General features: G+C 38.1%; 2 protein-coding genes across 4 annotated transcripts in view; both read right to left on the reverse strand.

The window, feature by feature from the left end:
• The window catches only part of tln1 (talin 1), a 62,126-nt gene extending 54,001 nt beyond the window's left edge, over positions 1-8,125 (reverse strand). For both annotated transcript variants that reach the window (XM_085167552.1, XM_085167551.1), the window contains exon 1: positions 7,671-8,125. The gene's annotated coding sequence lies outside the window, so the exon portion shown is untranslated. The remainder of the gene's footprint in view (positions 1-7,670) is intronic.
• Positions 8,126-11,048: 2,923 nt separating this feature from the next.
• Positions 11,049-15,000, reverse strand: part of hmgcs1 (3-hydroxy-3-methylglutaryl-CoA synthase 1 (soluble)) — an 11,790-nt gene continuing 7,838 nt past the window's right edge. For both annotated transcript variants that reach the window (XM_085167635.1, XM_085167636.1), the window contains exons 9-10: positions 14,347-14,504; positions 11,049-11,877 (exon numbers count right to left, since the gene is read on the reverse strand). In XM_085167635.1, the coding sequence (XP_085023761.1) occupies positions 11,800-11,877; positions 14,347-14,504 (236 nt within the window). In that variant the 3' untranslated portion in view covers positions 11,049-11,799. The remainder of the gene's footprint in view (positions 11,878-14,346; positions 14,505-15,000) is intronic.

The following is a 15,000-nucleotide window of genomic DNA, read 5'->3' on the forward strand; positions in this document are numbered from 1 at the left end:
CTAATAGACTCCAATTTGTTCATGTAAATGGAGAGTCCTCTTCACATACTAAGGTTAATTATGGAGTTCCACAGGGTTCAGTGCTAGGACCAATTCTGTTTACATTATACATGCTTTCCTTAGGCAGCGGGGCTGTGCGATATGACCAAAATCTTGTATCCCGATATTAAGACATCTATCGTCCGATAACAATATAAATCACAAAAATGTAACATTTTCTGTTAATTCTGTGAATCTCGGGCAGCTCGACATGCTTGAAGTGTTTCCAGCTGGGCGTTGCGTACCTGGAGTCGAGTGTTTTAACTGATGTATGAAACTATACATTTTTAGACATAGGTTGTAACGGCAGCCGTTTTCTTTGTGAGTATTTATTACACAGCGTGCTGCGGGGAAAAGCCTGTTCTAATGCTTGAGTCTAAGGTTTATTTTTTAGCACCTGACGGCTCTTTTTTGCTTCTCATCCGTAAATACTCTGCATCTTTCACGTGATTCAGTTTATTTTGAAAAGTCTCAACAGGATCTTGAGCTTTATTGTGAAAGGTTTATGTGGAAAATAAACAAGCGGACATGCGGTGGTTTTACCGTTGTTGTTGCTAACGACAATGCATAAAAACAAGCGCTTGTTTGTCTGTAGTGTGGTTATATTAAATATAAGAGAAAGAGAGAACTTTAAGAAATTAATATAGCCACTACAGTGACCATCAAAATATTGAAAAAATGTTGCCGTAAACAGTTTATTTTGCGACACCACAAAACAAATGATAGCGTAAAATGAAACGATAGACGTTTTTATATCATCATCCGATATATATCGTTATATCGAACAGCCCTATTAGGCAGTATCATCAGAAGACATAGTATACATTTTCACTGCTATGCAGATGGCAAAAAACTCTATCTATCCATGGAGCCAGATAACACACACCAATTAGTTAAACTGCAGAAATGTCTTCAAGACATAAAGACCTGGATGGCCGCTAATTTTCTGCTTCTTAATTCAGATAAAGCTGTGGTTATTGTACTCGGCCCTGAAAATCTTAGAAATATGGTATCTAACCAGATTCTTACTCTGGATGGCATTACCTTGGCCTCCAGTAACACTGTGAGGAATCTTGGAGTCATTTTTGACCAGGATATGTCCTTCAATGCACATATTAAACAAATATGTAGGACTGCTTTCTTCCATTTGCACAATATCTCTAAAATTAGAAATTTCCTGTCTCAGAGTGACCCTGAAAAATTAGTTCATGCATATTTCTAGGCTGGACCACTGTAATTCATTATTATCAGGATGTCCTAAAAACTCTCTGAAATGCCTTCAGTTAATCCAAAATGCTGCAGCAAGAGTACTGACAGGGACTAGAAAGAGAGAGCATATTTCTCCTGTTTTGGCTTCCCTTCATTGGCTTCCTGTTAAATCCAGAATTGAATTCAAAATCCTGCTCCTCACATACAAGGTCTTAAATAATCAGGCCCCATCTTATCTTAATGACCTTGTAGTACCATATCACCCCATTAGAACACTTCACTCTCGCACTGCAGGCGTACTTGTTGATCCTAGAGCATTTAAAAGTAGAATGTGAGGGAGAGCCTTCGGTTTTCAGGCCCCTCTTCTGTGGAACCAGCTTCCAGTTTGGATTCGGGAGACAGACACTATCTCTACTCTTAAGATTAGGCTTAAAATTTTCCTTTTTGCTAAAGAATATAGTTAGGGCTGGACCAGGTGACCCTGAATCCTCCCTTAGTTATGCTGCAATAGACATAGGCTGCTGGGGGACACCCATGATGCATTTTCCTTTTCAGTCACCTTTTTCACTCACTATGTGTTAATACACCCCTCTGCATTAAATCACACTTGTTATTAATCTGTCTCTTCCACAGCATGTCTTCTATCCTGTCTTCCTTCTCTTACCCCAACAGAGGCCGCCCCTCCCTGAGCCTGGTTCTGCTGGAGGTTTCTTCCTTTTAAAAGGGAGTTTTTGCTCATAGAGGGTCATCTGATTGTTGGGTTTTTCTCTGTATGTATAATTGTAAGGTCTACCTTACAATATAAAGCATCTTCAGCGTTATATGGCGTTATATGAATAAAATTGAATTGAACTTGAATTTTAAAATCACATAAATCATTTTGAGTTGCATAAAGGTCTTGGAGAAACAACATTTTGTTAAAATGTATAGTTGTCATATAGAAGAATGACAATAAAACCCACTTTATACACAAGTTTTATTTGCTGCAGTTCTTAAAAGTTTTGCCTAAAGAATTTACCTAAAGTTTATATTACAACTGCAACGATTAATTAAGTAACTCGAATAAGTCAATTACAAAAAATTCTCCACACAAATTCTTTGCTTTGATGCTTCATTTAATCCACAGCTCTGTAGTGTGCAGATGTGTTAAACAATGTATACCTGAGTTTTTCGCCCACATTTGTTATATTTCTAAAATCTGACCAGAAAATACAAATGTATTTAGGAGCAGCGAATAAAAAGTGTAAATAACAAGTATGACAACATTAAGCCCACAGCCCCCAGTTTTAAACAGAAACACTGATAACACAACAGCAGCAGTGTTGATGACGCTGGCAAAGTTTAATGTGAAAACTTCCAGATTAGACGGTGTGGGATAATGTTTGTGATCAAACGGATTAAAGATGCACTTCATGGCCCATGCTGAACAATGCCAGGTGTAAGAATTATGCCTTATGCCTGTTAGCAATTTTAAACATATAACAAAGGCTCCTAAAACTATAGAGAACTTTAAAAATGAAATAAAGAATAGGAGAAATATTATAAGTTAATAACAATTCACCAGTTCAACTAATATCTGTCCACTTGTGAATACCAACTGCACCTTACTTGTAAACCGCATGTGTTTGTTATTTTCCTGTGTACATCATATATCGTTGTCAATTTTACTTCCTGCATTAGTTTTCCATCCTTGATTGTATGCTGATTAATCTCACCAACTGTATATCTGGTTACTTCCTGATTTATTTTGAAATTTCTGTATGTCTTACACCTAACTTAGTTATACTTCCAGCCTTTGCTTTGTTGCCCTACCATGCCTGTTTTCAGTTAGCCACTGGTCTTAATATATACAGCTCCAGCTTTGCACTAAGCACTTGTCATCTGGTAAACTTGCTTAGTCAAGCTTCCCAGCATTCCTCATGATTTTGTTATTTTCCCTTGTGAACTTCTCATTTCCTTTTGGACAGCTCTATGAACTTTGCCTTTTGCCTACACCCTCCCAAACTGGATTTTACTCTGCCCATGTGTATCCTGCATTCGGTTCTCTTCCTGATTTTTACACTACGATCTGGCCAGTATGAACCCAGATGCTACTTTATTTGCTGGGGAATTTTATGATTTTATCATTTACTCTGATCTGTCTTCATGGTGAATCGAAGAGAGCTCTTAATTGGTATCTTAAAAAGACTATACAGAGAGTAGTGTCTTTTTAGGCTGGTTATGTGGTCTTATGCTCCTAACCATTCAATGCTCTAGCCTTTCCAAGATGATAAGGTAAAACACTGGGTGGCTGAAATGACTGAAGCTTCCCTGCTCCAAAGCCCCATGGAAACTCAGCTGCCCAGCACTGAGTGGATAGACTGACTCGACTTGTACCTCTCCTGTTTCCACATCTGTCACTGGAAGTCTGTTCAGAAGGCAATCAATGGTTCCCATGCTCTTGTGTCATAGCCAGCTACTCATTCTTGAGTAAGTGAGGTGTCCCAACTGGCTTTCCTGTATTTAGGCAGCTCATTTGAACTCACCTAGTCATGATCTGATCTGATCTCCTGGCTAGGGTAAAGTTTCCTTTTTTGCCTTCAGCATCAAAATTGGGATTTGTTCTAGAAAGTTATAAGCAAACTAACCCCTCTGAAAGGATTCTCAAAAATGTGGTTTTGGACAGCATCTTGTATGTCCTGTATCAATCAAGAACCCTATCACTGCAATGAAAAGTGATCCCTTCCTAATAATATGCCAAAAACAACTCCCACCTGATACTTAGTTTTAGGTTACTTTGATAGGTTACTTTGATATCAAAATGCCCAGCATCCACAATGACCAAGACACATCAACATTCATAGAAATAAGCTTCTATGACAGGGATGTCCAACTCCTCAAGAGCCGGTTTCCTGCAGGTTTTAGATATCACCTTGGGTCAACAAACCTGAATCAAATGATTAGTTCATTAACAGGCCTCTGGAGAACTTCAAGACATGTTGAGGAGGCAATTTAGCCATTTAAATCAGCGGTGCTGGATAAAGGACACATGTAAAACCTGCAAGACACCAGCTCTTGAGGCCTGTAGTTGGACAGCCCAGTTCTATGGGAATTGTACTGAGTAGTGTAGACAAAATGGCATCAGCCCAATCTACTTCTATCAGGATAATGCTATTTTTAAACAAATATCCAACACTAGTAATGACAGATGTGTCTCACCAGAACAGATGTTTTCAGAACTTAACACAGCTCTAGTTACTATTACGACTAAAGGCATCATATAAACTATTCAGACTGTGTATGCCACTGCAGCGATCCTGAAGACATGTAGAGACATGTGGGTAGATCACACTTGCAGGTTGCACTATTTTTTTTTTTACTTAGTTGACTAAGAAATTAGTTCCAAGGAATATCCCTAATTCTGAGAATGAGGATACGCTCACTTTTCTTAATTGCAGCAACCACATACTCACTCATTGCACATTTAAACACACAGGCTGTGTCCAAATTCAGGGGCCACATCCTTCAGAGGACCAAGCCTATGTAGACCAGGTCCTTACACATGAACACACACCACACACACTCCTCTTAATGTTTAAGAAATCAGTCACCAGTCTGATGAAGGGCTAACATTAAAACATTGTAATTTCTAAAAGGGAAACCAATGAGTAGTTAATTTTAAAACACGTGTGTTTTTTTCTTTTTTGAATATGAATGTGAGGTGGCCAGGTGTTGTGGCTAGAAAACAAGCTCAAACCATCACCCCCCTCTACCACGCTTAACAGTTGGTATGAGTATTGTATTTGTATTTGGTTTTCTCCAAAAGTGGTGCTGTTCATTGTGGACAGACATCTCAATTTTGGTTGAGATGCAAACCTAAGCCATGCTGTCATATTCCTTTTTGAGAGAAAGGGTTTTCGTTTGGCAGCCCTTCCAAACAAGCCATACATGTTCAATTTCTTTCTTATTTTAACATACTGAGGCCTGTAGAGACTGAGATGTAGCTCCTGTGTTTTTTGCATTTTCTCAAAATAGTGTACACTCTACCCATGAGTTGAATTTACTAGGACACTGACTCTTAGGAAGATTGGTAGCTGTCTTGAATGTTTTCCACATGGGAATAGTCTTTCTAAAAATGGTTTTAAAACCCTGCACAAAGTGGTGGTGAGCAACAGTTTCTCTAAGATCACTGATGATGTATTAGCATTCTGTTACACACCTATTTTTGCTTAGTTTTTTTTCCAAAATAAATAATGACATTGTATATCATGTGTTCAAGTTTTATTTACATAATTTCAGCACCTGGTAAGCACCAAATGATTTTTTTTATTATGTTCTCATATGTAAAACCTTAGAATTCACCTGGAGGTTGTTCTCCATACATGGATTAATGTTTCTGATGGATCAAATTATTGACAATTTGGCATAATACCAGCCAGTATTACAGTTAGTGTGATGCCATCACAAGATAAGCTCTGTTTCTTTTTATTCTTTATACATGTTTCATTTAATCATAAACAACCCAACAACATTAAGCTTTTGTGTGATTTTTAAATTAAGTAAGAGCTGTATTTTCTTCCAGTCTCCTCATTGGTGTGACTGAACTCCCCAGGCATCTCACACAGCCATGGGAATTGGCTTATGTCTAAAACAAATGATTTCTTGTGGACTAGTGGCTGCACATGTTGTCTTGACCAAATATGGCTGAGTTAAAACACTACACTCCAACCACGGCAACACATTGGAATGGAAGCAGGTTTCCTTAACTGGTGTGAGAATAGTCCACGATACAACTACCAAAATGGGATTTTACTCTGTTACCTGAATTCTGTATGGCTGGTAGATTAGCTCAGATTACTACACAGCACGGCCTGAACCTTGAATACTGGAGGCCTTTCTTCATTTCTCTACAGCCCAGATCACAGTGTTTTACCAGTGTATAGTGGCTTGGCAGTTAAAAGTTAGCTTCAGCTACTCATGTGAAGCTGGTTAATGAAAAAAATCCACACACACACAAGACATATAAGACTACATCAACTAACAAATAATCTCTTCAACTAAAAACAAACACAACACTCAGGAAGGCAAAGACAACAAGTCACAATAAGCTGAATGATTGGATTTCTGTTTAGTTCCAGTTTACGTTTTGTTCTTACTTTTGTAAGACCTCATGATTCTCTATCTTTATCTCTTGCTCACTCGCCTCCACTTAAAATAGTTAGATTTTTACTTATTTATTTTTGCTGTGGTTGTGGTCGAAAATGTGCAGTGCACTGAGAGCATGCCATCTTGTGCATATATTAACTGTTCCCTTATATGTGTTCTGGTGTCAGATAGTTATTTATATATTTTTTCTTTGCACTTCTTTTTTGAAAGGTAAGCATTGAATAAGCAACCTAACATGTAACAAAACTCCTTATTTAATGAACACAAGCTGATCTTTACAAGTTCAAAAAAGAAGGTGAAGCATTTACTGAAGACATTCATTTTCAGTGAATGATAAGCGTTTATTTATCCCAAAATTTGGGAAATTATTGTGTTACAGCAGCATGATATAAAAAAATAGAATAATAGAATATCAAAATGTAAAGATGTAAAAATCTAATGAGATACAAGTTTAAATACAAAATGAAGCAGTTATTAATTTTTATAACATTCTTTTAATCAATTAATGTAATAAGCAATTTCACAGAGACAAAAATTGTTTTGTTCGGTTTTTAGTTTATTTATTTACTTATTTTAGGTGAGCCTGCCTAAAAATGTACAGCTCTTAATTCTTCCAGGCTAGTTTCTACAGGCCGTCCTTCAGCCTGTAGAAAGTACCCTTTGTTTTTTCCTTTATTGCTCGGTGGTTAGTAGACATATCTGCATCCAAATTCCTTCATTGTGTTGCACAACACATCACAGCGGTATAAGAATTTACACCCAGAGGCGATATTTTTTCTTGTTCTAACAGCTGCACAACACGCCCAGGACACTTATGAGCGGCCTACAAAATGACTGTGATGAACTGAACTTGCATGCTGTAGGTCAAAAGGGGAACAATACAGCTGTTAACTCCTTTTAACTTTGACATTAAAACTATTTCATAGTATAAAGGTAACTTATATACATCTCATCAAAATGCGCGTATTGTAGGGAAGCATGAGAGGACAGCGACACGGTGCACAGAAAATTCAGATGTGTGTGTGAGAGAGAGAGAGGTGGTCTGTCTTTTGGCGCTTGATACTTTCGATTCGTCTCCCATTTGTGTGATTTAACTTCTGGGTTATCATATACACTACCGTTTATGCGCTCTCTACATTAGAAGGCCCAAATCTGCATACGTTTACTAATCTGTCTCGCTTCCATGTCGAGTCTGTGGTGACGTCAGGGACTTCGCGTTTTAAAAAAACGAAGAAAAAAGCTAGAAACTTTTCAAAGTTAGAAACATTCAGTCTGACCTGGGCGCGTTAATCCACTCTCGTCGACGGCCACTCAAACACGGAAAACAGAGCTGATTTAACGATCCTTAAATTAACTCCCGACAACAAATAAAGTTTTCCACCAGGGGAAAGGCCAGAAGACGACTTTTTCTCAGTTCCTCTCCCTATCCCTCGGCAGCGGCTTGCGAAAAACTCCACCCTGGCTCAGCGCGTCGACGCACAGAGGGGCGGTGTAGAGTTCGGGTACTGTTCTGCTGCAGACAAATAACACTGAGGGTGTTTTCATACTCTTCTATTTTGTTTCCAAACTCTGTCTTGTTTTCAACACTAAACCAACTCAATTTGACTCTTAATGGTACGGACTGTGCTGGAGGAGACCGCGGAGACGTTCAGATCTGCTTTGTTAGGGTTTCCGGGTAGACAGACATGTTTCCTTCAAACGTTGGCCAGCTGCATTTGAAGTTGCCCAGGATGGTTCGGTGGGTGTGTCAAAAGTGTCAACATCGTCGTATTATAAAGCTGGTGTGCGCACGCAACGCTGGGGCCACATAACGGTAAAAGTGTCAGCTCCACAAAACTTCAACTTATCTTACTTTTTCTTTGGCCTGAACACTGCTCGCATCCGGCTGTCATCACTGACAGTGACGGGACTGACACTCCAGTGTTTCTCTTCTGTAGCCCTCTTTTTAATGTTCTCTTTGATTAATAATTTTTTTAAAAGTTTTTAAAAAGCTACTATCTGCAATAAAAACAATAATAACAAATTAACATTCAAAAGAAGAAGAAAGGTGGAGAGGTACATATATTTTTAAAATTCTGTTGAAGTGGCTTTCTGACTTGTCATTCCTTGTCTTACAAAGCTCTTGAACCTCTGACTTGCCGGGATTACTTTCTCACCATCTGCAAGGATATAAATATAAATTTTCAGATAAAAAAAAACAAAGATTATTTTTCTTTAAATAAATCTTAATCACACATTAAACACAGTTCTTTTGTCTCTTTATTATTATTATGTTATTATAGTATTATAATATTATATTATGTTATATTATTCAGTCAGTGTCAATGGTCACTCAGTATTAATTTGCTGTTTTTAGGGCAAGGTATGTTTTCTTTGATTATTGCAAGACCTGTCTAATGTTCAAGCTTAATACAAATGTTCTGCAAATTAATATTAATTAAAAAAGATGAGAACTGTAAAAACTGATTCTGTATACATACTAAATGCTTCAGTATGCAACTCTGCAAAGCAAGTACTAGCGGTGAATTAAGTTTAGTGAAATGTTATTTAAAATCAGTGAAGGAAAATGGATAGATGGCTATTTCTTCTGTCAAATAAGCAACTTACTAAAACAAATTAGTAATCTATTTTGCCACCTAAACAAACATTTTGTGTTCTTTTAATTATTTTGGATAGATGTACAGAAATAACAGAAAATTACCATTGTGTAAAAACAGACATTTTCCATCATTTTAATGCAGTTTTACTGCTTTAAGTAACCTGAGATCTTGTATATTTCTGCATATGTTTTATGTTAATTCAAAGCTATTTACACATGTAAAAACAATTACATTAGCATTGTTACCATGCACACTCAACATCATGGGTGAGTAGAGTTAGTTTAACAGCTTAATAATTAGCTGACGATTCTGTTAACTACAGTGCTGCAGTTAGTAGTTAGAGGATTTAAAATATAATAATTCTCCTTATTATTTGAAAAAAAATATCCAGGAAATATTGGCAATTTAGAATCTAATCAAAAACTAGATTCTTGAAAGCCTCTAATAGCCAACAGCATCGTTGTATCTATTCTAAATTTAATGCCACAGAAATGATGCACAATAAATCCCACATCCCGTTTAGTTGTGATCCTTGCAAAATCATAATCACAAATTCCTTAATCTATTAAAGAGGGAGACACATTGTTTTCCGCAGTGTGAAGTATATACGAGGTGGGAAAACATTAGGTGTTTCCACCTATTAGAACAGGATAACAGTATGTTTGCATTTTAATCTGAACTTAACTTAAGAGGTTTTTAGTCTTTTAGTTAATCAGTCTATCCCAGCCTCTCCTAGGGCAAAAGGTGGGGTATACCCTGGACAGGTCGCCTGTACATCACAGGGCTAACAGAGACTGAGAACCATTTATACCCATCACTGCAAGCCTTTGGACTGTGGGAGGAAGCTGGAGCACCCAGAGAGAACTGACGCAAACACAGGGATGGGCCTAAGGTGAGGCAACAGTGCTAACCACAGCACCACTGTGCTGCCCGCAACAATCCAATTCTGATAACTAACCTAATTATGAGAAATTTAATGGTGTGTGTTCATTACATTTCCAAAGCATTTCAAAAAACGAAAAATCATACCAACAGTAAAATATGGTGGGGGTAGTGTGATGGTGCCATGTTGAAACTGTATTTTCTGTTTCCTTGGGTTATCTTTGTCTAATATTTAAATGTGTTTGATCTGAAACATTTAAGTGTAACAAACAATTCAAAAAGAGGAAATCAGAAAGGCAACCCCCTTTTTTATATCACTTTGTTCAATTTCTCAAGCACTTTGATATATAAATAGTCAAATGATGACAAATATGAGGATGATGGTAGATTTATCAACTCAATTTATGCCAATCTAATGTATGTATGTAGTCACCCTCATTCTACAGGAATAATAAAGGATTCTTCCGTGCTTTGTATAAGTATGACAAGCAGCTACAGGAAATTTCTGATGGAAGTTCCTGCTTCTACGAGGTTGTCAAACTACAAGTTACTGAAATGAAATTGTTTGGCTGCTTTCTGCTTGCACTGTTTGCAACAGAAACCTAAAAGTACACATGTAAATTTGTGTAAATTTAACAACTAAATTTAATTAGAAGATCAGACTGCACTTTCAAGAATGATAGGATAAATTACTCAAATTCACGAGGGTTTACAAAGGATTTCTAGCAGCTGCTTGTACGGTACCTATATTTTTTTCCCCCTGAAACACTGATTTGATTGGATGAATGTAAATTTCAGATTTCAGAAGGGCCACATCACAAGAAGACAACCTTGCAGGCACTGGCTATAATGTTTCCATGACAACATTTTTAAATAATCTTCTTTCCCCTTTTTGTTTCCTGTAATAAAGTGAACTGTTTCTGTACACGTAGAGGCAATAAATGACTTGCTTGCTATTTAGTTCTGGAAGTGAACAGAACAGGTTTAGAAAATGACAATGAATGACAATGCAACCAATGACCTTACCCAGTTTAATGAATTAGATTTCAAATGTAAAGTTTCATCTAAAGTTCCCTCTGTCCAAGAACATGTCTTTTCTTGTCTGACCAGTTTCTCAAATTCACACAAAGTTCTTTTAAAAATGGAAAATTAGAAGCCATAGACAGTTTGATATTTTTGATTTATTTATCAGTGAAATGTTTAACACTATTAAACATTTTCTTACAATAACCCCTCAATAAATTGATTGGTGTCTCAACAAAATAAAACCAGGTATGTGTTACAAAGTATACAGTATGCTACAGTGCATATTTTCTTTTCTTTTTTTCCTTTTTACAGATTTACATTGGGTTTTAGATATTTGGCTCCTGGAATCAGAAGTTTAAAGATAACACACCAATTGCCTACTGGAAAAAGCTCCTCTTTATATAGCATCATTTTGCCTCTTGTGTTGAACTGTTCTGGTTTATGATGACCAAGTGACATTGTAAAGTCAGCACCTCCATCATATGCTGTGACAGCAGTACAATTTTAAATCATAAAAACAGGTGACACATACTCTTTGTTCTGTTTCATTAGAGGAAAACCTGAAGTCACACCATCACTGGTTGGCCGCTGTCAGAATCAATCATGCTATGTCTGTTTATGGTTCTCCCAAATATAGCTGTTCATGAAATATAAAAGTTGAAATAAAGGATAACTAAAATAAAATATTGTGATAACAGACTCTGCTCAGGTTTACTGTCCTGCAGTAACACATGAAGACAAGGGGACTCCAGCTGTTTGTAGTCCTCCACTAATGGAGATTTAATCATAATTTTGCACGGCACAGCACTTTCTGTTGCTATTCATCTGATCTCTATTGTCTCACATAGTTTCCAAACTGCTGGAACTTTATAATTCTCCGAGTAAGTGCAGAGTACTTTCAGTTGCTGATGGCTCTTTCAGAGCCAGCCGTGGCTGCAGGCATACGAGGCATCTTCTTTACTGGACTTGGGATGTGCTGAAAGAAGAAAAAATAATCAACATCAGGAAACAATTCATTACTGTCCATATATTGCATTTTGACAAGTTAGATCCCTCTGATTATATGGGAGAAGCAATGCTGCATGTGCAGGGGGATTCTTTCGTAGATGGGGAAAAGGGCTTCAGTATCTTGTCTAGGTACACCAAGACATGCAGAGAGAATGCTGATAAGCTTTCTCTTCTGAATCACAGGTGCCTCCACATTTATGTTTTACATAAACCGTCATCCATCCAAGTGCCCAGGAACACTTTTCAGGAAGCCAAATGGTTCCTTCAGACCACTGCTTGTTTGCATTTCCACTGTGAAAAAGAACCATCTGACCAGTGTAAATCTGAGATGACAAGCAGTATGGCTCAGAAGTAAACTATATTGCCAAAAGTACTCACTCACCCATCCAAATCACTGAATTCAGCTGTTCCAATCACTTCCATAGACACAAGTGTATAAAGCACCTAGGCATGCAGACTGCTTCTACATGCATTTGGGAAAGGATGGGTCGTTCTAAGGAGCTCAGTGAATTCCAGTGTGGTAGTGTGATAAAATGCCACCAGTGGAATTTCTTTCCCATTCCACAGTACTCTCTTAGTTGTATTAAAACAATGTGGAAGTGATTAGGAATGACAGCCACCAAGCGGTACGCCGTGTAAAAATGTGAGGATGCTGAGGTGCAGAGTTTGCAACATTCTGCAGAGTCAACACCTCCAAACTTCCTGTGGAAATTAGCTCAAGAACAATGTGCAAAGAGCTTCATGGAACGCATATCCCTGGATGAAAACTCATCCAACCCTTTCACCACCAAGTGCAATGCAAAGCAGATCATTTGTTAGAGCAGCTGAGACATGTTCTCTCCAGTTACAAATCACGACTCTCTGTTTCGCAATTCAATGGACAAGTCTGGGTTTGGCTGTTGCCAAAAGAAGTTTTAGTGTATTGGGGATTATGGTGTGGGGTTGTTTTTCAGGAGGGGCTCAGCTCCTTAGTTCTAATGAGAGGAACTCTTAATGATTCAGCATCCAAGACATTTTGGACAATTTGATGCTCCCAACTTTTAGAGACCAGTTTGGGGAGCCCCTCTTCCTGTTCCGACATGACTGCACACCAGTGTACAAAGCCATGTCCATAAAGACATGGATGAGGGAATTTGGTGTCAAAGAACTTGACTGAGTCCTGATCTCAAACCTATAGAACACCTTTGGGATGAATTAAAGAGGTGACCATGAGCCAGGCCTTCTCACCCAACAGCAGTGTCTGACCTCAAGAATGCAATTCTGGAAAGGGAAGTGTCTAATGGAGGTTCCTGCCACAAATAGGGGACTGACATTACATTAAACTAGATGGATTAAGAATGGGATGTCATTTAAATTCATATGCATGTGAAGGCAGACAAACAAATGCCTTTGGCAATATAGCGTATAGGGATGTGCATGACTAGACAACTACAGGAGTAATCGTCACTACTGTCACTAGTCGGTACCAGATGTACTAGTTGTTTAATGTAATTGTTTTCAATTGATGCCAAATATCAGTAAATTGTTGTCTTCTAAATGCTATCTACCACCAGGTGGAGCTGCTGCTCTGAGATTGTTGTTGACAAACACCATAAATCTCTTATTCTCACCTGATCTTTTTGTTGACAAGATTGTGTGTTTTGTAAAGCATTCACACTATTGAGTACCTGTTTCTCTTTATTCTTTACTATTCTTCTTCTTCTAGTTGTTAGTTCTTTTTCTACATGTAAAAGAATGAGATTGCTGATACCAGCTGTGGAAACGAGCTGTTTCTGCAAGGTGGATGGGCTTTCCCTTAGAACAGGGTGGGGAGTTCAGGAAAGGTTTAGAGTACAGCAGCTACAAAAGAAGACAGTTGAGGTGGTCGCCTCCTGAATAAAGTGTTGCAACACCAGCTGGGCTTGTCATACCGAGGTGGAAGACCAGTACTAGACTCAGCCTCAGAACACGTTGGAGAGATGACATCTACCGGCTGGCCTGGGAATGCTACAGTGTTCCCCCAGATAAGCTGGAAGAGGTGGTTCTCTGTTTAGCCTGCAGCCCCCACAACCCGAATATAGCTAAATTCTATAAAATAGCTGGGTGATTTCATCCATTCATCCATCCACTCTCTTCCACTTATCCTTATCAGAGTCGTAGGGAGGCTGGACCCTATTCCAGCTACCATAGGGCAAGAGGTTGGGTACACCCTGGACGGATCGCCAGGGATGACAGACAGTCGTACTCGCATTTACACCTATGGCCAATTTAGATTCACCAATTAAAGGTTTTATACTCTTACTAAGCATGTGGACTCTTACATGCCCACCATGTCATTTGTTTCTATAAGGAACTGCTCATATAGTCATTTACAGATTTAAAACAAAAATACTGTTACAGAATTCAGTTTGTCTATATGAAAGATAGAAAACTGCCCAAATATTTATTCCTCCTGTACCTCTGTGGCACTGCTTGAGTGAACCAGTTCTGATTCTGCTGGCAGGTCATCATCCAGAGGTCTGCGGGCATATTCCCTGCGGTGTTTGTCATCCACTCGCGTCAAGTACCATGTACCTGGGAACAGATCCTCAACAGAGCCTTGTGGGACATAGTTGGCTGTATGGAAAAAAAAAAAGTGATCAGTGTAAACAAGCCATTATTCCAAATACCAGTCTAGTGTGTGTGAATAACTCAGTGAGCGTTTTAGCCAAATCAGCCTACTTTACTGAGGCAAGACTCTGACAAGTTAAAGACTTTCCATTGAAGTACTCTTCAGATGTGTGAATTTGAAAGCAAAGTCAGGGTACACTGTCTTACATTTACCTGGGGTGTGAATCTTTTATTTTTCTTTTTGACTTAAATCAGTCAATCAAGATTTGTTAATCATGTTTCTTTGTGCAGAATAATATATAAATAACCAAGTAACATTTTATATTAGGGCACAGCAAAAGCCGTTGTGAAGCTCTTTAATTATATTAGAACAAGAATCACATACTTGTCATTACTGTACAACATCACAATTAACATTTTCTATTTGTGCTTACATGAACGCTATTTTGTGCGTTTGTGACAGCTCTTAGTGTCCTTGCTGTCAGAAATATGGATAAATAAT

This window comes from Neolamprologus multifasciatus, chromosome 7 (genome assembly GCF_963576455.1).
Source record: "Neolamprologus multifasciatus chromosome 7, fNeoMul1.2, whole genome shotgun sequence".
In the NCBI taxonomy this organism is placed as follows: domain Eukaryota; kingdom Metazoa; phylum Chordata; class Actinopteri; order Cichliformes; family Cichlidae; genus Neolamprologus; species Neolamprologus multifasciatus.